At 43.9% G+C, this 25,169-nt stretch overlaps 1 protein-coding gene across 1 annotated transcript in view; it reads left to right on the forward strand.

Moving 5' to 3' along the window:
- The first annotated feature begins 12,975 nt into the window (after positions 1 to 12,975).
- The window catches only part of pcdh7a (protocadherin 7a), a 50,401-nt gene continuing 38,207 nt past the window's right edge, over positions 12,976 to 25,169 (forward strand). Inside the window, exons 1-4 of the mRNA XM_052085227.1 lie at positions 12,976 to 13,542; positions 13,863 to 15,567; positions 16,464 to 17,640; positions 22,902 to 23,684. Coding sequence (XP_051941187.1) covers positions 14,144 to 15,567; positions 16,464 to 17,640; positions 22,902 to 23,684 — 3,384 coding nt within the window. The 5' untranslated portion in view covers positions 12,976 to 13,542; positions 13,863 to 14,143. The remainder of the gene's footprint in view (positions 13,543 to 13,862; positions 15,568 to 16,463; positions 17,641 to 22,901; positions 23,685 to 25,169) is intronic.

Genomic DNA, 25,169 nt, shown 5'->3' on the forward strand with positions numbered 1-25,169 from the left:
AATAAAAATAACACACTTAAGAATAAGGGCTGACATATTTACAAGACGCCAAAGTCACGAAGTTATTCCCAGACAACTTAAATGAGCAGTAATGTGAAAGTGGTCCATTCTTAAAAAGAATGCACTTTGCTCAAAGTCAACACGCAGCACAATTAAAGTACACCGTTCTAGAAATGTTCACACACATGCAAGCATGCACGCGGACTGCCTAATGAGGGACAAGGCTAATAAATGGAAACTATATGTTCGCTGAATGTTCATTGAGATGCAAGAAACAATTCCTGCAATCAGGAGTGGGATGTAGAAACACACTCGCGCCCTCACGCACACCAGCCAGGAGGGCTGCCTCAAGCGACATTCAGGCATATTTTATGAGTAGCAATTCAAACCATTTAATCATCAGAGGTATTGTGACTTTTAACATAAGGATCAGCAAACTGCCCGTACTTATACCTTACTGAGCACCTTTCTCTACCGTCCTCTTTTTTTTTTTTTAATGACTCCGATCAGCTGTCAGTTTCCAGAGAAGTCAAACTGTCTGCTGGCCATATCACATCGTCCTGTCGAATATGACGCTGTCACTTGCCTGCTGCTGCAACCTCTTATCACTTTACAGGACTCAAGAATTGAGGAGGGTGCGCTGTCACCAAAGAACACCCACCATGTCAGGATCAAAACGTCTTCATTACCTGTCAATTATATGAATTTTCCCACCAATGACGTAACATATACAGTCGTGTAATCACCAATTTAGAATCTGAAATGGGTATCTAGTCATACCTTTTAAGGCTGATAATCACAGAGCAATTCAAGATACAATGTTAAAAAAGTGCCATTTCAATTACAATGCAGTAATTAATGGGTAATTATTACAACCATTAACATTTATTTGAACAAACAAACTGTCATCTGTTACTTCATGCTGGTTTCAGTTCAGATCGGCACTGCTGGCAGAACATTGAAGTGCATGCTGGGCTCACTTGTCATGAACAAGTCCAAATCACTCACAAGTGCAGAACTTCACATACACGTTGGACTTCAACGTATCTCGAACATAGTGAAAATTTTGCTCCGATCATCCCACATGGACCGCGTTAAAGCCAGTGGCTATATAGTTTATAGTTTTGTCGAAAGGTCACGCTACAACACAATGAAGCATAAATGGTCACAGTTCCTAAATCGAACATGGCGCATCTTTAGCTAACGCAATCCAGGGAGGTCAGGTTAGGACAGATTATTAGTTCATTTGTTCATGAACAGGAGCACGGCAAACGGATTTAACCAATCCCCATGAAATGTTTTTCAGTGACTAAAATATGAGAAAACCCAGGTGTGTGAAGAAAGTAGTTGTCTCAGAAGGGGTGTGCAATTTAATGCTGATGTTAGACCTTGGCAGATGTCTGCACTCCACTTGGATATTCAGTATCAATTATTTAGCGTGTCTCTGTCTGACAACAAATTACATTTCTCAATATGCTTTATTATGTGGCTTAGAAGTGGCAAGTCCCTGATCTAGTGATTCATTGATTCGTCTAACTGACCATGCAGGTAACGAGAGTTCATTTGCCACTCGGTGACATCCTGTGACTCTGTACAGGATCATCTGGAAACAAGGGATGGATACGTTCACATTGAATTCCACTTCCGGGAAGAACAAACAGTCTAAAAATCATCCTGCGTCCGTCTTCTTTAAAATCAAGGTTAACAAATTATTAGTTACCCCATTGTTATTCTCCGAAAGAACTCACAAGACATTTGTAAACGTTTCAGAGAAGCAAAGCCAGTCAGAGCGAAAGATAACGAAGGGACATGGAGGACAGCGATGATGCAGGAAGGATAAAGTGCATGGAAAATCTGAGGCAAGACGAGAGAGGCACCCAACAGACGGATGCTGATGACAAACTTGCAAGAAGAGGAGAATGTGAGTGAAACAGAAGGAGAGGTAGAAGGCTGAGAGAGGTAGATGGATCACAACCAAGCTGAGAAGAGCCAACAGCTGTGAGAGCGCAATTTGATCCTGTGGGGCCCGCACACACACACCATGCGCGCGCGCCTGTGTGTGTGTGTGTCTATAAGCAAAAAACGCACAGGGGCACAAACACATGCTCACACGATCCAAAAGAGCCACATTACACATGAAATATTAATGGGGAAAAGCAATCAGCAAAAATGGAGGTGGATGAGACAGAGAGTAGAACTGCGGGCGGGGTGGGTTGGGGGGGTGTAAAGAGAGGTGGCAACGTGATAAAAAGAAGGGATGAAACCAATATGTCTCCTTCCGGTCATAGGGTCACATGGAGGTGGATCGGCAAATTGATATGCATTTTGTATAATCACCTGTATTAAGAACTTGCACAAACAGCATATTTACAATGAAGTGTTGACAACATGAGGTCAAACCAAAAATAGGACAAGTATTTAACAGGAAGAAATAGTAATACAATCAAATCAAATAAAAACTTACCCTTGACAAAATAAAAACCAAGGCACTCTATACTGAAGCAACCGCTAGAAGTCCCCAAAAATCACTGCAAAATCCTCCAAAGTCTTGCAGGCATTCCTAACGCTGTATTCTGGCTCCCCTTAACCAGTCTCACAGGAAAATCATTTGCAGTGACCTCAGAGAAAGATTGAGTGATGTTGGTCGCAGTCCATTGATTAATTTGATGAATGACAAGCAACTTTGGAACGTACATATGGATGCTGTTAGATGTATCCAAACAAGGCTATGATGTCTGGAGGACGAATAGTGATGTTTGGGTGGCTCACAGATGCCGATCTAGTGGAGGGAAGGAAAATCAACAAAAACAGTGTAGCACATCCTCTGTCTCGGCGACGTCATGGCTCAGGGAGAGCGTTTGTACGTTATTTGTATTTGCGACGTTGCCTTTTGAACATGAGCTTAGCTACAGCGCCAACATAAACAACCAACTTTCAACAACATTTAAACTGTCGCTCATCAGACGGAGCCGAAACAAAAGATATGACAAAATGTACATAGGAGGTCTGTCAGAAAAGCTTCAGGAGTGGCATCACAGAAGATGTTTCAAAATCAAAAGTATAAAACGCAGAGTTCTCCTTTTCAGTGTGAACCACGTGATCAACCGGCACATCCACAAAGAGATCCTGCAGCGTTTGCTTTGTTCAGCGCAAGCGAAGAAGCGAGAGTTGTGGCAGGACAGTTTGTAGCTCCTTCACCATGACAACGCACCCGCTCACAATGCCCTGAGCAACCGACAAGTTTGGATTTGAAAGATACGGTTTCTTTCTTGACTTTAGTCACGGAACTTTTCTGACACACCTCATATGTTGAAAATCGTTTTTTTTTCCCCCGTCATTGTCCTTGAATTCAATAAAAGGGGGGCACCTTTGTAGCAATGTGAAACGCGGGTCCCGGGGTGACAAGAGTTGAGAACCTCTGTGCCCAAGCATCGAGCAGATAGACGAATGGAATCTCAAAGAGATCAAAATCATGCACGGGTATAGGAATGCTGTGATGTCATGCAAATATTACTTTGGAGCTCAGCTTCATAAAGAGAGATTATCAGATTGTCTCAGCTAATTAAAATGCTCGTGTTTTATATGTTTGTGTGCGTCAGTGGATGTGTGTGTGTGTGTGTGTGTGTGTGTGTGTGTGTGAGAAGGAGAGAGAGCATCAGTGTGTTAATTCATGATGATGAAGCACTAAGAGTCAGATGTGTTTGTTCACTTACTCTCCTTACTGCCCCTTAAAAGCTTTGAGTAATAATGCCATCAATCAGCCGGCGCGGCCCCAACATGGGCGAGTGTGACAGAAAGGTCAAAAACACGGCGAGGTTGCGGAGAGCGCAGGCGATATCGCTTCACCGCAGGAGTTTAATCAGAGGGAGAAAATATGGCCGCCTTTTCACACACTCACGTACACACGAGCTACGAGGACATGAGCGCGAGCGGAGAACATGCATTAGTGCACAGCAGCAGCTCGACTCTAATGAAGAGAGGAAACATTGTGGAACAGAGTGTCTAGGCAGGTGTGATGAGGAAAGAAGCAAATAATGAGATCAGCGCGGCCAAGATTACAACACTTTCATTGCGGTTCTTAATCTGCTCAACCGACTTTTCTTTATCGCAGAGGATCATCTCGCCGCCTTTAATTTCCTCAACTCTATTGTTGGGGATTTGTGTCATTGTGTTACGGTCAATATATAACATCCAATGTTCTTCTTTTATGGTGAATTTAAGAGAAAAAGAAAAATGGATGCATAAGTGTAGTAGAGCTGAACAATATGAATGCAAAAAATGCATATGAAGGTATAAATTCAATCTGTCTAATGATATATTTGATATGATATATCATGTTGTTATTGTTTTTAAATATATATTTTTTGTGCATGCAATACTTGTTTTCTTTTTGTACTTTCTCCTTTTCGTAATTTTTGCTGCGATAAATTGCAAATTTCTCCATTGTGAGACATTTTTTTTTCTTCTTCTTCTATATATAGCCATATTCTAATTAGGTGTAAAAATTATCATGGAAGTATTTCTGAATTGATTTCTTTTTTTTTTTAGCAAATAAATTGAAAAAAATATCAACAACAAAGAACAGATAAATATACTATATTAATTTTACTGGGCAGCTCTCAAAATTCAGCTATTTTTGGTGCAAACAAACACAATTAACATTAATTATTTGTATTCAATTATTATTATTATTATTATTATTATCACTGTTATTTTTTTATAATACCCTGCCGCACACCCTTTGCACCACCAAATTGCAACCTCATTTGCAGATTCTTACATGGCTAATCCGATGACCACAATATGGCACATGCTTTGATACATCGCACAGAAAGGGCCACCCCCAAGAATTAAAAAAAAAAACAAAGTAAAAAAAAAATCAACCCTCTTCATTTTAGATGTCAACACGTCGTCCATATAAAACAGCTTTAAATGTGTCCCTCCTCGCTTACCATGCTATGCATGTGCCAGTAGACCTGGCATACAAATACGGGCATATTTTATAGATCACGCCATTATACAATGCCACAAATAAACAATTTACAACTCCGCATTTGAAAAATACGCCATCGTTGAAATATTCATCACGTAGACCTGCGCACCTAACATTATTTTCAATAAGGCCGTTGCAGATAAGATTGGCCATCAATCAAACTAAATCACGGCTTTCTTTCAACAGCTCGACAGAAATAAATGATGCGGTCAAACAGGTCGGGATATCTGGCCATTACAGAGCTGGTGAGGTGAGATACTCACAAGCAACTTCCATTGTTCTGCAGTGACTTCTATCACTGAGGATTTGTGACCATTCATTCAGAACATTTTTGTAAGTTAGGAAGTCACCGTTTCTCTCATCACCAGGTGAAAGAGATTTCATACCAAATTCATCCAAGCATGACTTTGTAGTTTGCGTTGGGAATGAAAACGAGCCTTCCTCAAACTGTTCCCACAAAGCTCAGAGGTGCTTCTCAATAGCTGATGATGGCTTGTTAAAATAATCTGAAACAGGTTGTAGTTTTCAGGAGTGAAGAACATGCTGATAGATGTTTCAGATATAACTCAGTTTCAATGGAACAAAGCAAAGGCAAAATAGCGGCAAGAATTCAAAGACCGCCAGAGGATCGAAACAAGTATCAAATGGATGCATATGAAGCCTCTAAATTTCTGGTTTGATATCTAAAGTACAATGTTTACATGGACGGATAATATTTTGTCATATTCTCATTGAAGCCCATCGAAATCAATGACATTTCAACACATTCTCTCCTCAGCTGTGGTTTCTTTTGGAGCGAATGTATAATTGGAGTTTGATGTCTCTTCGCAGAATGATTGAATGTTTTGTTTCATTTAGTATTCAACACCTCACCGGGTGTTGAGCGTTGAACATCAATACTGGCAGGGAAAACCTGCTCCAAGCAAATAAAGAGGAAGTGTCAAGTAAAAATCAGCTCTGGGCCTGCCTTTTATTTGCCAAAAATCTGTAACTTTCTGACAACCTTTGTACAGCGCACGCCATTTCCCAAGGACTGGGCTTGGGTGTTGTCAGTGCCAGCTTGTTAGTCCGAGATGGGTGGAAAAAGAGAAGGAAAGTCCGCATGATCTTCATTAGAAATGACTCGGCTGCTTTTTGCGGCTGTCAGCATTTCCAAAGCTGATGGCGTCGTGTCAGGAAAACTGGTCAACGGAGGAGTGGAGAGCCTTTACTTCCAACTTGAGTACCAAGTGTGACAAACTGAGAAGTTACAAACACACATAGCCTCCCAGTCATAATCAGATTGATTACTTTCGCTGTCTTTTTTTGTGACATCTCTGTCTTTTCGTTTTTCCCTTACCAGTCCATATCGTCACATATATAAACTATCCCAACTGTCTTCGGGGGCAGTAAGCGGGGAAATCCCTGAATTGGTTGCCAGCCAATCACGAGGCACACACAGATGAACAACCGTCCGCTCACACTCACACCTAGGGATAATTTAGAGTGTTCCATTAACCTGCCACGTATGTTTTTGGAATGTGGGAGGAAACCGGAGTACCCGGAGAAAACCCACGCAGGCATGGGGAGACCATGCAAACTCCACACAGGAAGGCCGCAGCCGAAATCGAGCCATGCACCTCTGCACTGTGAGGTGGACATGCTAACCAGTCTTCCATCGTGCCACCCTATAAATATGAATCTTAATTTCTTTATACTAATTTGATTTAAACGATAGGAGTGCATCTGTCAGGTTCGAGAACGAACCGAAAAATGTTTTGGATCCCCCAAAACGCAGACACTGACAAAATGCAATCAACAAAAACATTTATCGTTCAAAAACATAAAACCGACAACATCCAAACAGCAATCGCTGGTCACAAGGAGCCAGGGAAATAAAAGGCATAAGCAAAACCTTACAACGGGCAAGGTAAGAGTAACATTGAGAATACAAATGAAATGGCAAGAGTCCAATTCACACAATACACAAAAGCAAGATCAAATGACTAAACTATGATTATACTTAGAAGGAACTAAGGGACCAAGAACGACTATGACAAGTTTGAGAGGTCTAGAAAACAACACATGGGTATGAACAGCAAACAAAGTCAATAATTCGACAAGAGACAAGGCATCTTGCGCAGTCCTTAAATACATGACAAGGCCTGACCGGAAACAAGGAACAGGTGCGCCTGCTAGAGGGTACCGCCCCTTCAATCCAGCTGGAACTGAAACCAAACAAACACACACAGAACGTGACGGCATCGAATCGAAACAAATCACGTCGTTCCAATTAAAAATAAATCAGGATACAAAGAATGTGCATCTCTCCACAAAAGCCAATTCAATCCAATTCTTTGAGTCGCCAGACTGCTCATTTGTGATTACTTTGCTTGTACTCACGAGGTTGCTTAGTTTGCGATTTCTTCTTTGCTCATCCACATTCATTTACTCAGTTTTAGCTTGACTTTGGCCAATTCTTTCTGCCGCTGAGTCCTGTGCCTCAGGCAAAAATGTCATTAATTTTGCAATAGTCTCTGTTCCTCACTTTCTGCCTGCAGATGGGTTTACACATTTCTCCATTCTTTGTCACACTGTTTGCACGACTACACGATTCATTTAGTTTTTCATTATCGCGTCACCTGTTCGCGGGTTTATTAATCCCACTGTGGAAACTCTTAGTTAGGCGCCATCTTTTCTATAATGATACGAAATGTTTCTGGCATTAATAAAAAAATAAAACTCACAAAGGGAACATATTGAAAATTTACGAAAACTTTCTTTTCTGAGACTGTGTTTGCGAGCGAACTAATGGGGCAATTAACATAATAACCACCTCCAAGGCGAATTTCTCCGCCCACTACTTAGCAGCAAGATCAGGCAAAGATCTGCCGCATTCAAGCCACAGCTGGACTAAACTACATTGCAATGCACTGCAGAAGGCAGGATACACGCTGAACTGGCTGCCAGCCAATCGCGGGCCACACATAGACGAACAAAGGCTCGCGCTCATAATCACACCTAGGAACAATTTAGAGTGTTCCGTTAACCTGCCATGCATGTTTTTGGTATGTGCAAGGAAACCGGCATACCCGGAGAAAACCCACGCAGGCATGGGGACACCAAACTCCGCACAAGAAGGTCAGAGCTGAAATCTAATCCTGCCTCTGCACTGTGAGGCGGACATGCTCACCAGTCGTTCACCGTGCCACCGCATGCGAAGATCCCAGACACGAATTGACACTTTTATAAAGTAAAACATATGTGAAAATACCTTTATATTCTTGACATTTGCTTCCGCAAGTAGCAACTGCGTTTATCGTTGAACCACCTAACTCTGCACAGGTCGTCATGGTAATGAAAGCAGTACTTGACAATTTTTTTCTGTCGTCGAATGTGGGGTGAATGGCCGCTCATTTTCATTGGCAGGAAGTAAATAATAACAATTGCCGTCACTGGTATACTTCATAGGGTAAAATACACATACGAAGCTAAGAACAAGCAAATGCAATTAATCCTTGAGACAGTCACTAAACTAAAGTCACACAAGAGTTGGGCGGGGGGTCGTAAAATATCACACGTGATAATTGTTGGAACAGCAGTGGGGTGGAGGGCTGTATAACTATCGTCTCTCATAGTGAGAGCTAAATAAAAATCTCTTACCAATGACAACTGAGCACAGTTATCTTTGTAAGGGCAAAATTTATGGAAATATTATTTCACATCTCTTAAATTGGATTCCATTGTACCTAATGAAGCTTCCTGTGAAATCAGGTAATAATGTTTCAATACTTCTGACAAAGAAAAATTATTTTTGCACAGATTTGCTGCAAAAAAAAAAAACAATCTGAAAGACCTTTTGAAGAAGAATAAATGAGAGTGGTGCAAATTATTTCTTGGTAATCAGCATGAGTAAAATGGGCAATTGTTAATGTAATGGCATAAAATGATTCGGTTGATTTTATGTCATCAATTCAGTATGCCTTTTATTCTCTGGTTTTGCTTTCATGGAGTCGACATTGAAACACCGCTTTGAATCAGAGCAGCTAAGGCGGTTAATGACTGTTTGTTAAAGCCTCACCCAACAAGACGTCTATTTGTTGCGTAAAGTGCCGCCAGTGCAATGTAAACCCTCAGCCGACAAAGCGCTAGTTGTCATTACAGAAACGCAACGGAGCGGACATTTCACACGGTTCTTTAGCGTTTGTGTACATGCTTTTCAAAGGGGATTAGTGTTTGACCACTTCCATCACATCGGTAGGATACCTTAAGAGCCTAAAGGTGCAAATAAAGACGGGGGATAAGAACGTGAGCAGATGTGCCAGAGTAAGCCAGAGGCAGCACATTTCCCACCTGACGTGAGGATAGCATTTGGGGCTAAGCAAGGGATTTGGGATCCTTCCACTCAGTATTATGTTTCAACAATGGTCCCTGCTGTTACATGGCTTTGTTTGTGGACCAGCATGGATGTTTTTGCATGGATAAACTGTGAGAGACAATATACTGTCTCAAAACACAACCGCTGACCTGTGCTGCGAGGACCCATGTGGCACGCATGCACACACATCTCCTTCTGGGAAATCTCACCTTGCACAGTAGCCACCACATTCATGCAGGAGGGAAGTTCCCCATCAGACGACAATGTTTTTCTATTTTTCCAAATACATACAGTATTTTATATTTAATACGGAGCAGTGATTCAATTATGAACTGACATTATATAAATAAATAATCATTAGAATTATGTCTAAAACCTGAAGCAGCCTGGCCATGTGTTGAAGCATGCAGAATTTTAACCCAAAAAAGTGTCAACTAGTCAATGCTTCATTTTGAATGACAACACAACCTTGTGTTAATTATTGGGTTTAGAAATGTCTCATGGACAGCAAATTAGGTCAAAGTTACCTGGGACAAGTGCCCTAATATTTCTGCAACGAGGTCAGACAAATTGAGCACAAACAGAGCACAGGATATCCAAGCAAAATTCAATCTGTGATACTTAACTTGAATATCAGCTGTTGTTGCTAAATGCTATTAAATACGTCACTCTCTTCATTTTCTCTACACTTATCCTTGCTGGCCATGTGCTGGAGCTCCAATCCTCTTTTGTTGATTAGATTAGGTCTTCAGCAGGGAAGGGAAGTCAACATGGGTTAAGGTCCCCCCCTACCCCCCCCCCAACACACACACACACACACACGGAAACACACAAAGGCACTTTACATTCAATATGCAAATTGAAACAGAGGTTCATTTGTTGATGAAAGAGGATTCATGCTCAGCTTTGTTTTAATGGTTTGGGTGTAACAACATCATGTTTTATAACAAATCTGTCTCCACTGAAATAAAAATGACCTGAGGTGACCCTAGGTAGGACAACCTGAAAATATGCTCATACAGTATTGCTATTTCTCTGCTTATTATTTACTTTCATGTTATTAACACAAACACACACAGGATGGCACAATAAAAGGGTGTGTGGGTCAAGCAACAGGGGGCGGAAGCGAGCCTTTCCAGTTTCACCCCAGCACAGTGAGGGGGCGTACGTGCATGAGTGTATGCGTGACCTCGCTGCAGTTTGTCAAGTTGTGTTTACCCTCTGCCAGCCACAAACAGTTCACTTATCGTGGTCACACAAAACTCCATCCAAGTAAATAACATTTCATTGATGCCAGATGCTCTGATAGCTTTCTGCAGGGGATTTCACCTGAAAAGGCCTGACTGACCTGATGGGGGGGAAATTAGAAATGCAGAGGGCGTTTAACCGAGCAGCAGCGTGGAAACTCCGTTCAATATAACAGCAGCAGCAGCAGCAGCAGCCCGGTACTGCATTGCGTTCCTCACTGAGCAACTCGCTCCAATTAAAGACTGCATCTGCTGGGAATGTTTCCTTTATCCAGACTACATGGTACCACATTAAGTAAGTTCGACAACCCAATGAAATAAAATATAGGAGCTGTTAAACATGTTATCTTTCAAAATACAATACTTCTCATTGTTATTGACTCTGTCCGAGTTGCTCTGCAAAAAAAAAATAAAAACAATCTTGGTTTCAATCCATACATCCGTTTTCTTTGTTATCCTGTCCAGGATAACAATTTGATTTGATGCGTATCTGCTCTGGCTCTGGGCGAATGGTAGACTACGACCTGATCTGTTCGCTCATCAGTCACGGGAAGCATACAGTACATACAACTGGAACCACCAGTAACTTCATCATTGATTCCATCAGACAGCAGCATAATTTAGTACGTTTAGTATGTGAATGGATGGAACCCGTGAAGACTTCAAAATCACAGTCAGTTTTGACGCAAAGTATTCAAATGTGCTGCCAAAAGTTTGGGAAGCCATATCCACAAAAGGCAGACTTCAAGTTTTAGAATGGCCCAGCCAAAGCACAGACCTAAGCCAACTGAAAATCAGTGATATAAACTAGGAGGGACTGTGCACAGGAGATGTGAGAGTTTGACATTTTTGGAGTGCTTTGGCAAGGAAGAATAAGTAATTATTGCCATGCTAATTGATAGACTCTGACACAAGAAAGTGACTGGAGAAGAAAAAAGGAAGACCGGAAGGGGAAACATTGAAAGCAGACTCCAAACTCCAGTCCCCATGGAGTGTCCAGTGTATTTCAGTACCATGTCAGCTGGAGATGAGGCAAACAATGACGACCCGACTATCCGTGACCATGTGGATGAATGAAAAGGTAGCATGAGTAAAACGAGTGAGGCTGAAGAGACATTCAAGGCTAGGTGATGAGGTTGACTGCTAACGTTAGTCACGACTTGATTGGCTGGTTGCTGTCCACATCCCTTGTCCAAAAAAAAAAGTGTTTTCAAGTCAAGTCAAATACAACTTTATTGTCAAATGCGCTGTCTGTGCAACATACAGCACAGATAACATGTCTTCCTTCTCAACCAGACAAGGCAACAAGAGGAGCCGCTGCGGGGGCCCGCGCCGCCAATCGTAAGAACAGTTAACATAAAATGACAAAATAATACAACACGACACATAAGACACAGACAGTCGTGCAATCTTATCTTATCTTATTTCAAATCTTGTTTGAAAGAGGAGCGAATCAAAGTGATCTTTTCACCAGTGGATCAAAGACGTCATGCTGAAAATGTGCACATGTCTACTACAAGCTAAGTTTTGTATTTACTGTTTTGGTGACATGTGACAACTGAAAAAAATGGCATGATTACATCATATGTCTGTGATTGGCTGGCAACCGATTCAGGGGGTACCCCGCCTACTGCCCGGAGACAGCTGGGATAGGCTCCAGCACCCCCCGCGACCCGAGTGAGGATCAAGCGGTTCGGAAGATGAATGAATGAGGGTAATAATTATTTGACTCCTTTTTATATGTAAGTTTATTTAAGGTTACAGGTATTTTTCCCTTCCAAATTAGTTTTGTTTAGTTTTTATTTTCATTTGATATGCTCTGGTTATGGATTATTTTTAAAATTATTTTTGTTCTCTCTCTCTCTCTGTCACTCACTTTATTTATGTAGTTATTTATTTATTTTACATCCCAAAAACCTGGTGCGTTCCATTGTAGGACTTATGGGAGCATTGTGTGGCTTTGCATTGTCTAGGCTGACTACCATTTGCCACTGCAGGTTTAAACCCAGTATAAATTACTGCAGCATGCCACTGTTATGATTTCCCACTAGGATGTGTGCCAATGCACGCCTCTTTGACACAAAGAGTGAATGAAGCTTTTCCCTACTGTTGTGTGCCCCCCCGCGCGCACTCAGCCGCCACCAAAATAGCTGCACCAGCATAAATATGACACTGGTCTGCAATGGGCTGACAAAGCTGCGCCACTCTCCTTTTATTTCATGAGTATGAGAATAAAGATGTAAAGCCAGCATGCATGGACGGGGCGGGGGGGGGGGGGTGTCAGCAGTCGGGACAGCAAGCCATTTAATCTCGCTATATGACAGCATGCAGGACGGGATAGGGGGGCGGGGAGGGGGGGGGGTAGATGAATTGACCGTTGAAGGGTTTTTTTTTCCTCTGCAACCCACAAACAGACAACGACCCAACATCGCCTCTGTTTCCTTCCCCTGCCCAGTGGATGAGTTAGGGCAGAGAATGTTGCAGGAGAGCGAGAGAGACAGAGAGAGAGAGAGAGACTGCAGCATCGCCGGTTACAGCAGCAGTCCTGAGCAGTGCAGGTGAGAGGGAGGGAGGGGGGCAAAGAAGGAGGAAGAGGAGGAGGTGCAAGTTGAAAGAGAGAGAGAGAGAGAGAGAGAGAGAGAGAGAGAATGCGGGACTCTTCGAAAAAGACGCATCTTCACTCGGTCCATTACCGACATCCCGAGCAGAGTGCTGGCGAGGATTAACGCGTAATTGATGCCCTTGCTGGGATCTCCCGCTTTAACTCGTCAAGAAAGGCGCTAAATTAACTGCCTCGCTTGGTTACTTTTTAACCATTGGCATTAAATAAAGTGACTGCGGGGAAGCTGGTGTCCCCTTCCAAGTTACGCGTCGGATTCCAATGGCTTGGCACGTTGCTCCGCCACTGCGGGGAAAGAAAGCGAAGGCATCCGCCGGCTCTTAAGGTAAGACGCGAATCTTCAGGACCCCCCTGCCCCTTCCCACCGCCCCCCTCACCCCTATCCCCGCTCCTTGAGTGATTTTAAATTGGAGTTGTTATTGGTCCTTCTCTGTGCTGTTCATGAGTAGGAAGCGCAGCTCGCCTCCTCTTTGTGTGGAGTGGAGGTGCTGCATTGCAGTTTCGGTAAAGTGAGACACGCGAGAAAAAGCCGATGTCCCGTGTGTGACTAGAAGAATGAAAAGTGGCGACTATCACACAGCTGGAACATTTAAGTGATGCGTTAGTTAATCATAGGTTTCTTCTTTTTTTTTTTCTTCTCTGCAGCACGTTGGATTTCTATATAAATATATCACACGGTTTGAAAAGCCCATCAAGAGCAGGACTCGGTCGCAATAGAAGTTGAAGAGAAAGGAGGAGAGAGAATAAAGGAAGTAACAAGACATCAGCAGCAAAGAGTGTTGTCAGTCAGAAGGGAGAAAGAATAAATCCAACACCCACACCGTGGGCTACAATACATCAGGAAAGAGCTATAAAGAAAGAAGAGGCAGGCCTGCCAGTGATTCGAGAGACAGAAAGGAGAGAGGCTAGCAGAGCAGGACGGAGCCATGCATAGACTTGGCGCAGTGCACTCCTCGGTGCAGGCTTTCAGCCTCGTGGTCTTAGTGCTGCTGCACCTGCTGACTCAGCTGCCCGGTGCACGCTCAGCTCTCCGGTACCGGGTAGCTGAGGAGGGCCCCCCTGACGTCAAGATAGGCAACGTGGCCGCAGACCTGGGCCTGACGGCGGGTACGGGCAGTGGGGACGTCACGTTTGCCCTGGAGAGCGGCTCTGAGTTCTTCAAGATCGACAATGTGACCGGTGAGCTGACAACAGGGCAGAGGCGCATCGACAGGGAGAAGCTTCCCCAATGCCAGATGATTTTTGATGAAAACGAGTGCTTCTTGGACTTTGAGGTGTCCGTGATTGGCCCCCTGCAAAGCTGGGTGGATTTGTTTGAAGGCCGCGTCGTCATAACGGACATCAACGACAACACTCCTTCCTTCCCGTCACCGGTGCTCCAGCTCTCAGTGGAGGAAAATCGTCCAATTGGCACGCTTTACCTGCTGCCCACTGCTACAGATCGGGATTTTGGGCGAAACGGTATCGACCGCTATGAGCTGATCCAAGAAGGTGCAACTGGGCCGAGTTCGGCACGACGCACAACGGGATCAAATCCCATTGGTAGAGTCGATGGGCTCGGAGATAGAAGGGGGAGGAGTGGAGATAATGCGGGAGGAGCCAGGAGCACTGTTTTTGAACTCCAAGTGGCAGATATTCCTGATGGTGAAAAACAACCTCAACTCATTGTCAAGGGTACGTTGGACCGCGAACAAAAAGACTCCTATGAACTGATCCTCCGGGTTCGAGATGGAGGGAACCCCCCACGATCATCTCAAGCTCTCCTTCGGGTTTCTATCACAGATGTAAACGACAACAGCCCAATGTTTGAAAGGCCCACTTATGAGGCGGAAATGGCAGAAAATGCACCTCCAGGAACACCGGTACTCCAGGTGAGGGCTTCAGACCGTGACATCGGTGTGAACGGGCAGGTGGAGTACGTCTTTGGAGCGGCCACAGAATCGGTCAGGCGCCTGCTGCGACTGGACGAAGCAACGGGTTGGTTGAGCGTTCTTCACAGGATCGACAGGGAAGAGGTGGCCCAGCTAAGGTTCACGGTCACGGCTCGGGACAGGGGTCAGCCGCCGCGCAGCGATCGAACCACAGTCATCTTGGCAGTCCGTGACGAAAACGACAACGTCCCAGTTGTGGAGATTCGAAAGATCGGACGAATCCCAGTGCGAGATGGAGCAGCACTGGTACCCGAGAACGTTCTGGTGGACACGCCTGTCGCTCTGGTTCAAGTTTCAGACCGAGACCAAGGAGAAAATGGAGCTGTGACCTGTACAGTTGTAGGAGATGTCCCATTCACTTTGAAGCCTGCTGGTGAAACGGCACTCCCGCCCTTACCTGCAGATGAAGCCTTTGACAGGTGAGTCAGAAAAAGTAAATCCTTCATAAAGGAGGAGCTTAATTGGTTCCTAAAGATTGACTCAAATTATTCTTACAGGACGTTACAAAAACTCATTAGGCAAAACAGTAACAAAGCATTCCGAGTAACGGGGGTGAAAACGATCCACCACAACAACTGAGAAAGAACAAAACCGATACGGTACAAGTGATCGTCCTCACGTTGTTGCTCCAAAAAGTGACTGAACAAATTCTACGATCCACAGAGAATCCACAGAGGAAAGTCGGAAGTGTTGCTTCATGCGTATTCAATTTTTAAATTTTCTTTTTTAAATTCAGCTCAATTCAAGTAGCCCGCTCATTCACTAAAACCACAGAGTGGATAAAATGTCACGGTATCTGTAAATCTGCTTCATAAATATTCAATGAAGTCAAGGGTTTTCTGACTCATTTAGTAGTATTATTGCAACAAGGGCATACTCCAAATGTCAGCGCTTTCAAGTCAGTTGTAAAACTATTTTCCGAAGACATTGACGAGAGAGTGAGGAAAAAACACAAAGCAACGTGAGCAAACAAAACGATAGCTATCACAATACTTGCATTTCTTGTGTTACAGTTATGAAACGGAGTTTCATTGTCTTTGACAAGAAACACGTGTGATAATAAGTCAGGGAAATAGACTCAATAATTATACTCCTCTGCAACTATCCCTCGAGGTTGACTACTTGACTGTTACAAAACAACGTGAATGTAAACAGTCAACATACGTTACTATGGAATGTGCATTCTTTTAATGAGATCTTGAAGAGGACTTGAAAAGCACCTGCATACATGTACTGCATGCTGCATAGAGTACATATAAACAAATATGTATTGTATTGTGTTGCGTAAATGTATCCTTGACTTTTTTGTTCACAGGAACAAGAAGAAATTTTTCCTGCATACCTCAGCCTTGCTGGACTACGAGGTCACAAAAGAGTACAGCGTCACTATTGTGGCAGTCGATTCTGGAAGCCCCAGTCTTTCCAGCAACAGTTCACTGATGGTGCGAGTTGTCGATTACAATGACCATCCCCCAGTCTTTGCCCAAAGTGTAGTGGAGGTCCACTTTGCAGAAAACAACTCTCCCAATGAGAGGGTCGTCACTGTTGTGGCCACAGATGCAGACAGCGGCAAGAATGCAGAGATTGCTTATTCACTGGATCCGGTTTCAAATGGGCCCTTTTATATAGATCCGGATAACGGCGATATTCGTGCCACTGGCGTCCTGGACCGAGAGCAACGAGAGAGGTATGAACTCAAAGTCATTGCCAAGGACAAGGGCACACCTCATTTGCAAGGTTCAGTCACTGTTGTTATTCAGGTGACCGACCGCAATGACAATGCGCCAAAGTTTGTCCAGGAAGTTTTTACCTTCTATATCAAAGAAAACCTACTCGCCAACAGCCCAGTGGGCATGGTCACTGTGACGGATGCTGATGAAGGTGAGAATGCAGAGCTCACCCTCTTCGTAGACATGGATGGTCTGGACGAGAAGAAGTCGGGAGAGAAAAGTGCAGGAGAAAACGGTGAGAAGGAGCAAGAGGAGGTGTTCTCCATTGAGAACAACACAGGCACCATCTTCTCCACTTTGTCTTTTGACCGTGAAAAGCTTTCCACCTACACCTTCCGCGTACGCGCTGTGGACGGAGGAGAGCCGCGCAAAACCGCCACAGCCACTGTGTCACTTTTTGTGACCGACGAGAACGACAACGCCCCCTCCGTCACATCTCCGGCCAATGATTCCTATACGTTGCTCCCACCTGCAAGTAGTGCCCGCACCATAGTCAGGACTGTGACGGCCATCGACTCGGACACCGGCCCAAATGCGGACCTTCACTATGCATTGGTTGGGGGGAATCCCTTCAGATTGTTTGAGATCGGCCACTCAAGTGGTGTGATAACACTGGCAGAGCCACTGGAGCGGCGCCACAAAGGTCTGCATCGCCTGGTGGTCAGGGTCAATGACAGCGGGGCCCCCTCGCTGTGCGCCACCGCTCTGGTGCATGTCTTCATCAACGAGAGCTTGGTCAACGCATCTCTGGTGGACGCACAGGTAATATTTTCATGGGATTATCGCACCTACACCTGCACAGGAAGCTTGTTCAAGTAGGCAGAACTCGAATGAAAAGAATCCTAATTGGAAGAGGCAATGATCGGTCCCGTTTTGGTTTCGGCAGATCGTTCTACCGAGATGGTAATGATAGCCAGACATGATTCCGTCCTCTTATCCATTCCAATAATGGCTACACTGATATCGCATTACAAAAGAGGCGGGTACTAATTAAAACTGATTGTAGCTGTTTAAACTAAAGTGGGAAGGCAATTATTTTCTTGCTAGAATTAAATAAATGGATTCTCCACTCCGGGTTTGCAGTTTTCTGACCATTTTTAGGACTTTAATTGTGTCCACATTCGTCCCAGATAAAGAATCACATTTATCTTTTGAAGACTATTGGCAGCGCTGATTTGTTTGTTGTTTGAATCCAGCAGGAGTGGTGTTCTTAGTCCGGTCTGACTTCTTATAATGACTGCGTAGTTAAAATAACAGTTATTACTGAAGCAGCTTTTCGTTTACGGTACATTGAACGCAGAGCTGAGGGAAATAGGTGTGTGTGTGTGTGTGTGTGTGTGTGTGAGGGACAGAGAAAATGACAGCGCGAAAGCATTAGCAGTGATATTGTGTTAGAGGCAGACAGAGAGAGACTGACTGGCCCAGTTTTGGCCTCCCAGAGTCTGTTGAAGTATCTTCATTTGAATGGAAGCTGCACTTAAGCAGGGTAGCTTCGCTATAGTAGGGTCTGAATATTGATGAGGTTTAGGCGTTTCTGTTGTATCATGCCGCACTCGCTGTGCTTTAGTATTCCAACATGAAAACAAAGTACCTGAGAACAAGTTTTAACGCTAAATAAGTCATTTTACAAGGGGAATGAGAATATGAAGAAACAAAACATCTGCACTTATCAAAACGTGTGGTCTTGTGGAAATAAAAAGGTGACTACAAGAACAACGAACTTGGAGAGCAAATTGACTAGACAAAACAGCATTACTGTTACACTAGACACAACTACAGCAGTCCAAATTAAGGTTGTGTACAGCTGGTACAAACCCCATTTTTCCTCCCCGGTCCTCATTATATGAACAAAATTCCCATCCCATTATGCTTGAAAAATGGCTCAGTTAATCTACAAATGCTGAAAGGTAATAACCACAAAAATGTCCCTCTCTGGTGTGCATCAAGTAAATTGAATTGACTAGTAATTGAATTGGCTCACGGGCTGCGTGGTAACGTTGTATGTTCCAAAAAGTGTGTAGTTTTATCCCACCTGGTGATTTAGTTTGGAGAGGGTTTTTTTTTCCTCCAAAGCAAAGGTCTCCAACTGTCAGGTCTGTACATTTCCAGTGAGGTGAACAGAGCAAAGTAAAATGGCTTGGAGCCATTTGAAAGGAAAAGGACAGTCCCTGCAATCGCATTGGACTTTTGACTTAATGTCCCCCGATTTACTACATAGAGATTTAACAATCAACTGGTTTTTTTTGTTTTGTTTTTGAGATATTTTAACGGGATTGTTGAAAATTGAATTTTAGGGCAACAATCGAGCCAAAAATAAAAATAAAAATAAAAACAAGGCATAGTAGGGAACTTTGTATTTGGACACTAGCCAGTCCACCTCACTGTTATGAAGGTTTCACTCGAGAGTAGAAATTGAACAACAAGACAGCCCTGTGGGCAATTACAACCCGACCATTTGGAAAGTGTTCTAACAGCAGTGCTGACAGGAGGAATATAAGTCGACGGGCCTAAATGACTGGGACCATTGAGTCCAACAATAGGTTATAATGTGTCCAAACTGGTGTAAACGGTGTCATTGATTCTTATATATGCATAGTTTAGCGTTATTGAAGGGAAGTCAGTGAAGAGACAATATCGCCATCTCATAATGCAGTCAAACAGTGGTGGATAGTTGCCAGTTGTAATTAGGCAGGGAAAACACCTGCTAGAGCCGTGGCATCTTGACAGGAAACTGGTGTTACTTTTTTTATCTGCAATTGCTGGTGCTCGCTAATTGGCAACAATTCAAAGATGCCGTCGGAGCCACTTATTGAAAGCATTTTTGTCATGGTCCAACTTTAGCAACCTTTATACGTCAGACTTGCACCGTTTTGTAAATATGAATCGAGATTCAGAGATCATGATGATGATGCGGATACAAGCAGAGGAATTTCCATGTAACTCTGTGTTGTGTTAAAGCATGAGTGTGAAGAAAAAGGCCAGTTTCACATTTCAGCAGATTAGTAAGAATGTCGATTTTATGTGAATATTTTATGGAATACCAAATGAATGGGACCCTACGAGAGAGCTGAAACACATTCTTCAAACACAGTCAAATTTAAAAATTTGAGTGCCCTGACGTGGAGTACATGTGGCCAAAGACTTCAGTGAGGTAAAACTCAACACATTGATCTTTGAATGGTGTAATGTGTGAAACAATGTTTGTTGACCTCAAGTCTGAGTCGTGTTGAAAAAAACTTTGAGACGCCCAGCTGCATAGAATAATATTAGTAACATGATTATATACACGAGTCACCAAGACTAGCTAACCGGTGATTGATTTCATAGGAGTGTTGTCGAAGGGATCACTTGGAAATGTACAAACTTGCAGAATTTTATCGATATAGTGTTGCAATTGATAATCATCCGTGTCTAACGATAAATTGTTGATACGTACAGTATGTGAAATTGTTACGTAGTCAATGTCAATGATGAATTTTAGTGTATTATTCATTAAAAATATACAATTGAAGCTAATTTAATGAAATTGCTGAAATGTATATTGCACCAAAATATAAAATATAGTCAATACATTTTAACAAGTAAATTCAGACGGAATGTCTTTAATGTCTCTAATGTGATATCATTTTCCTGTAATAGCAAAAATACTCAAACTTTATTCGTTTTATATTGCTGTCTGTCTTTGGCGTGTTAAGGCTGTCATTGTTTTTGTTTCTGCGTGTGCGGCTTAGAATATAGCTCCACATTTCTGCGTGAATGACTTTTGTGCAAGGCTTCTTTATCGTTCATCATTAAAAGAAGTGGTACTTGACACTAGCCGTGGCAGAGGTTTTACACTTTACACGTTCCCTACCTGGATAATTAAGTGATGAATAAATTATAACAGCTGACGCCTCCAAACAGAATCTATATTGCAAATACGTCCAGCGACAACCGAGTTCTAATTTGGAATCAATAGCATGGCCACAAGAGAATATGTCATGGCCCCAGCATCATCCGAATCTGTAGTGGGAATCGGATCATTCTCAGGAGAGCGCAAGACGTGCAATATGTCGATATTCATGTTAAGCTAACTTGGAATCAAGGTCATGTAGCAGAAGAGAAGATTCCTTTAGGAGTTTAAAATGGATTCTGAGCGACAGGCTTGAATGTACTGACATTCATTCTAAGTTTTGAACATGTTAAAAATTTCTTGGCGAGAAGAAAGTCTTTGCTAACGTATAAACCTTTGCCGCCCACTGGGTTGGGGGCTTTAGCACAGTAGCACTCACGGAAACATAATAAGTATTACTCGGGAAGAGTTTTTTTTTTTTTACTTTTCTTGGGGGTTTTGCAAACCCTGGACCACACACTCACCTTCACCTTTGCTATTTCTGTAATTCATTCCCGCCAAATTTTATTATTAAGCCGCCAGAATGTTGCAGGGATTACTTGAGTATATCATTTCCAGCCTTGACGGGAGAGAAGAAATTGTCATATGAGCTTCGAGACTACATGTCAGGGCTGCATAATGAGGTGTCTAACGAACAGGCAGCTTACACTGCCTGAGTCGTGTAAGTGCAGACATATATATCAGCACGTATCTCTGTTTTTCTCAGTTGTCCACGCAAAATGATTTTCTCAGCGTGGTTTGACTCATATTGATCAGGTAGCTCCAGATAAGTGATTAGACCAGCTGAACTGCAAAAGCTCATTGTCACCGACAGAGCAAAGGGCCATAACCAGTAATAAATGTGTTTCTTGAAGCAATCATAGTAGGAGAGTTGGGGATGATATGTGTGCATTGATATCAGTGTCGACCATTACTGGAAGGTCACAGTCTTCAAATCATGTTTTACGTGTTAGAGATATTGATTCAAATAGCCTGACATCAACAGCAGGAATGCATTGCAGCCTTTACGGATCACTATCCTTCCAAATTTCCATGGAAAAAAAGGATAACAAATTTTGCATAAATCCACTCCCACACTTGCCTTCACAATTCCGGCTTATTGTGCTGAAGAGACAACGCTTGTAATGGAGATGCAGTCATTTTCTGCCATTTAGGTTTTTGTGTTTGTCCTTTTTTGTGGACGTGTATTGACTGCTGCTTCGTTCACTGCGCGACCTTGAAGTCCGTACTTGCCTTTTCCTCTTGACATCTACTTTAAAAGGCTTAATCTGGGCTATTTCCTGTACGACCTAGATGATGTGCACAATCGGATTACGGACGCAATTTAAAATGCTACAACCTCGCCGCACGGCAAATTATATATTTAGTGGCACTCCATGTGTCTGGGAAGAATCGAAAGGATTCCCATAAAACACCGTGATGGGTTTAATTAAGCTGAAGATGCTGTTTGATGTTTCACTGCGTCTCACACCTACTGTGTCATTGTTGATTAAGGCTGTTTCTGTGATTTGTCTCGTGGCAGCACAGTGTAGGAGTGGTTATCGCTGGTGGCTCACAGCTAGAATGTTTTGTGTCTAGATTTTTTTTTGGCTCAGGCTTTTTCTGTGAGGAGGTTGTATGTTCCTCCCGTGTGTCAGGGGTTTCCCTCCACGGTGCACACACAGTTAGCTTAGTTTTGAAACGCCATTTAAAACTTTGGTCATACTTATGGCTGTTCGCCTTTTGAGGGTTTACTGTATTAGAAACGAAATGCACAACGCCCATTTTGGATTTATTGTTTTGTGTTGTTCACTGTACGGTTGCCAGGTTCGGGTTTGTTTGCCAATGAGTCGGTTACGACTGGGAGCAACATGCACAAATCGTAGTTTCGTCAAATTTGCTTTTGAATTACTCAACTGATCAACAAGCTGTAATACGAGCTCAACCAACTAAATATATATTATTTTTAATTCCCATGTAAATGTACTGTACAGTCTGCCTTAGCGTGGGATGATCGGTCCCCAGCTATCACGCTCAGTTTCGAGACTCCTGAACCCTCTCACCCGGAATAGCAGGAAGTGACACATTGGTTTCGCCCTTGGTTTTTGTTTTCCCCTTGTAACTTCTTGGCTATTTATTGTTTTCATTCCAGGTAAGCCGAAGCTTGCTGGCTCCATTGTCACTGGACATTGCAGGTGACCCAGACAGTGAACGCGCATTAGGTAAACAGCGCCTCAGCGTTGCCATCGGTGTCCTGGCAGGAGCCGCGGCTGTCATCCTGGTCATCCTCCTCGTCGTCACAGCGAGGCAGTGCGGTGCTCAAGGCAAGAATGGCTACGAAGCCGGCAAGAAAGAACCGGAAGAAGATTTCTTCAGTCCATCAGGGGCCCAACCGCAGGTCGGCCGTGGCGGCGGATCCGATCGAGGCCGCAAACCTCGACGCGACAAGCGCAATGGAAGCGGTGGTGGCACAGCAGCCGGAGCTGTTAAGTCGGATAGGTCACTCTACAGCGGCATCGTCACTGTCAACGGGCTTCGCCGCCACGCCAATGATGACGAGGAGGAGGATATTAGCAGCGCGAGTGAGCGCCTGGCAGCACGCTACTGCGCTGTGGATGGTGACCCCGGCAGCCCAAGGATGGGCGGCGGCAGGCGCCACCAGTCGAGCCCGGATTTGGCCAGGCACTACAAGTCCAGCTCGCCTCTCCCCGCAGTCAATCTCCAACCGCACTCCCCTCCAGCTGAAGGAAAGAAGCATCAGGCGGTCCAGGAGCTGCCGCCCTCCAACACCTTTGTGGGCAACGGCGGCTGCGTGGGGAGCACCGGCTCCAGCAGCAGCAGCAGCGGAGGCAGCGGAAACGGAGACGCCATGTCCCTGGGATCAGACCAGTGCTCAGAGTACGGCTGCCAGACCGGGAACAAGTACAACAAACAGGTAGAACACTTTGAGAAGTCACTCGCGTGACACTTAAACTAATTTGCTTTGACTCTGCTCCCCGTTTTTGTTTAAATTCAAAACCATGCTGGGGCCGTTGACACTAAGCCACTTCTTTCTGTCTGGCTGTCGTGCTCTTTGTCCACGTCATGCCGCCTGATCGCTGTCGTCTCCTCCCTGGCTTCATGTCTTCTTATTTACACATCAGCTGACATACGGTAGCGCACACCCCGCAGCTCACATCTAAACACCGTTTTATCTCCGCAAAATAGCTGCCAGTGTGTGTGTGCAGGCATGCACACAAACACAAACACACACACACCGACACACTTATCTACACACACGCGCACGCACGCAAACACACATTTCAGCATCCCGAGCCCGTGAGCCATGCGTCGGTGCCCTGCTGTCTCAATGTGTGTGCGCTCAGCATCGCGTATTAGCAGGATCTAACACAAGGGACAATGAAGTCGAACCACCACTGAATGACAGTATATGTGAATGCACATTTTTTTTTTTGCTTGTATGTACGGTTAACCCCCCTGAGGTATTCAGAGGGTGGACGGCCAGAGAGGGAGCGGGCGCATCGTTGCCTCCAACAGGGTAATTGGTCATGTTTTATATTTCATTCTGTCTCGTCGCTTGTTCTTCTTCACTTTAGATTGAATGTATATTTCTTGAGCCATGCATATGCAAAGCTCGTAAAACCAGTCCCAGGATGATGCAAAGCTAGTAAAACCAGTCCCAGGATGATGCAGTTAAAAGCCAAAGTCCGGCTGATGAATAAATACTGCATCAAGACCAGCCGAGTCCACCTTCTACCCACACAGATAGACCTCATCTATCATCTTAGATGCACTGACACAGCATGGGCTCACAAGTCCAAGGGGAGTGCTGCTCTGAGTGATGCTTGAGTGACAGCTCAACCCTCTTAAAGGGGCAGCGTCTTGTTTGCGTGACTGACGGCTCCACATTTATCCTCCCTGTGGTGAAAAAGTGCTGATGTGGTCATTAAAAGAGAACCAGAGGAGCTTCTTAGGCTAATCAATTCATACACAGGACCCACTGATCCTGCTAAACACACACACACACACACACACACACACGCACGCACACACACAAACACCTGCTAGAGTGCGCACAAAATAATGCACACACACTTATGAGGTTAATCCATTACGGAGTCAATCCTCTTAATCTGCCTTTCCCAGGGTAAGAAAATGCTTACTGGGAGAGTTTTGGTCTTGATGCTTACGTGCACTCAAAACATGCCAGCACACATTGAACGAAGCGCAGACACACAAACTGACAGCGTAATGAATTATTGATTGTACGGAGTAATTAACTCCTCCGCAGCAGCCTAGGGTGCACCATCCACCATCTCGAGTCCACCTCCAGGAGATCTCACACCCAGTCTATTCCTTGTCCTAACGACTGTGCTTTCTTGTTCGTGTCTGAATTTGTTAACGTAAACAGTTTCCACAC

The sequence above is a fragment of the Hippocampus zosterae genome, chromosome 13 (genome assembly GCF_025434085.1).
Source record: "Hippocampus zosterae strain Florida chromosome 13, ASM2543408v3, whole genome shotgun sequence".
Classification (NCBI taxonomy): Eukaryota; Metazoa; Chordata; class Actinopteri; order Syngnathiformes; family Syngnathidae; genus Hippocampus; species Hippocampus zosterae.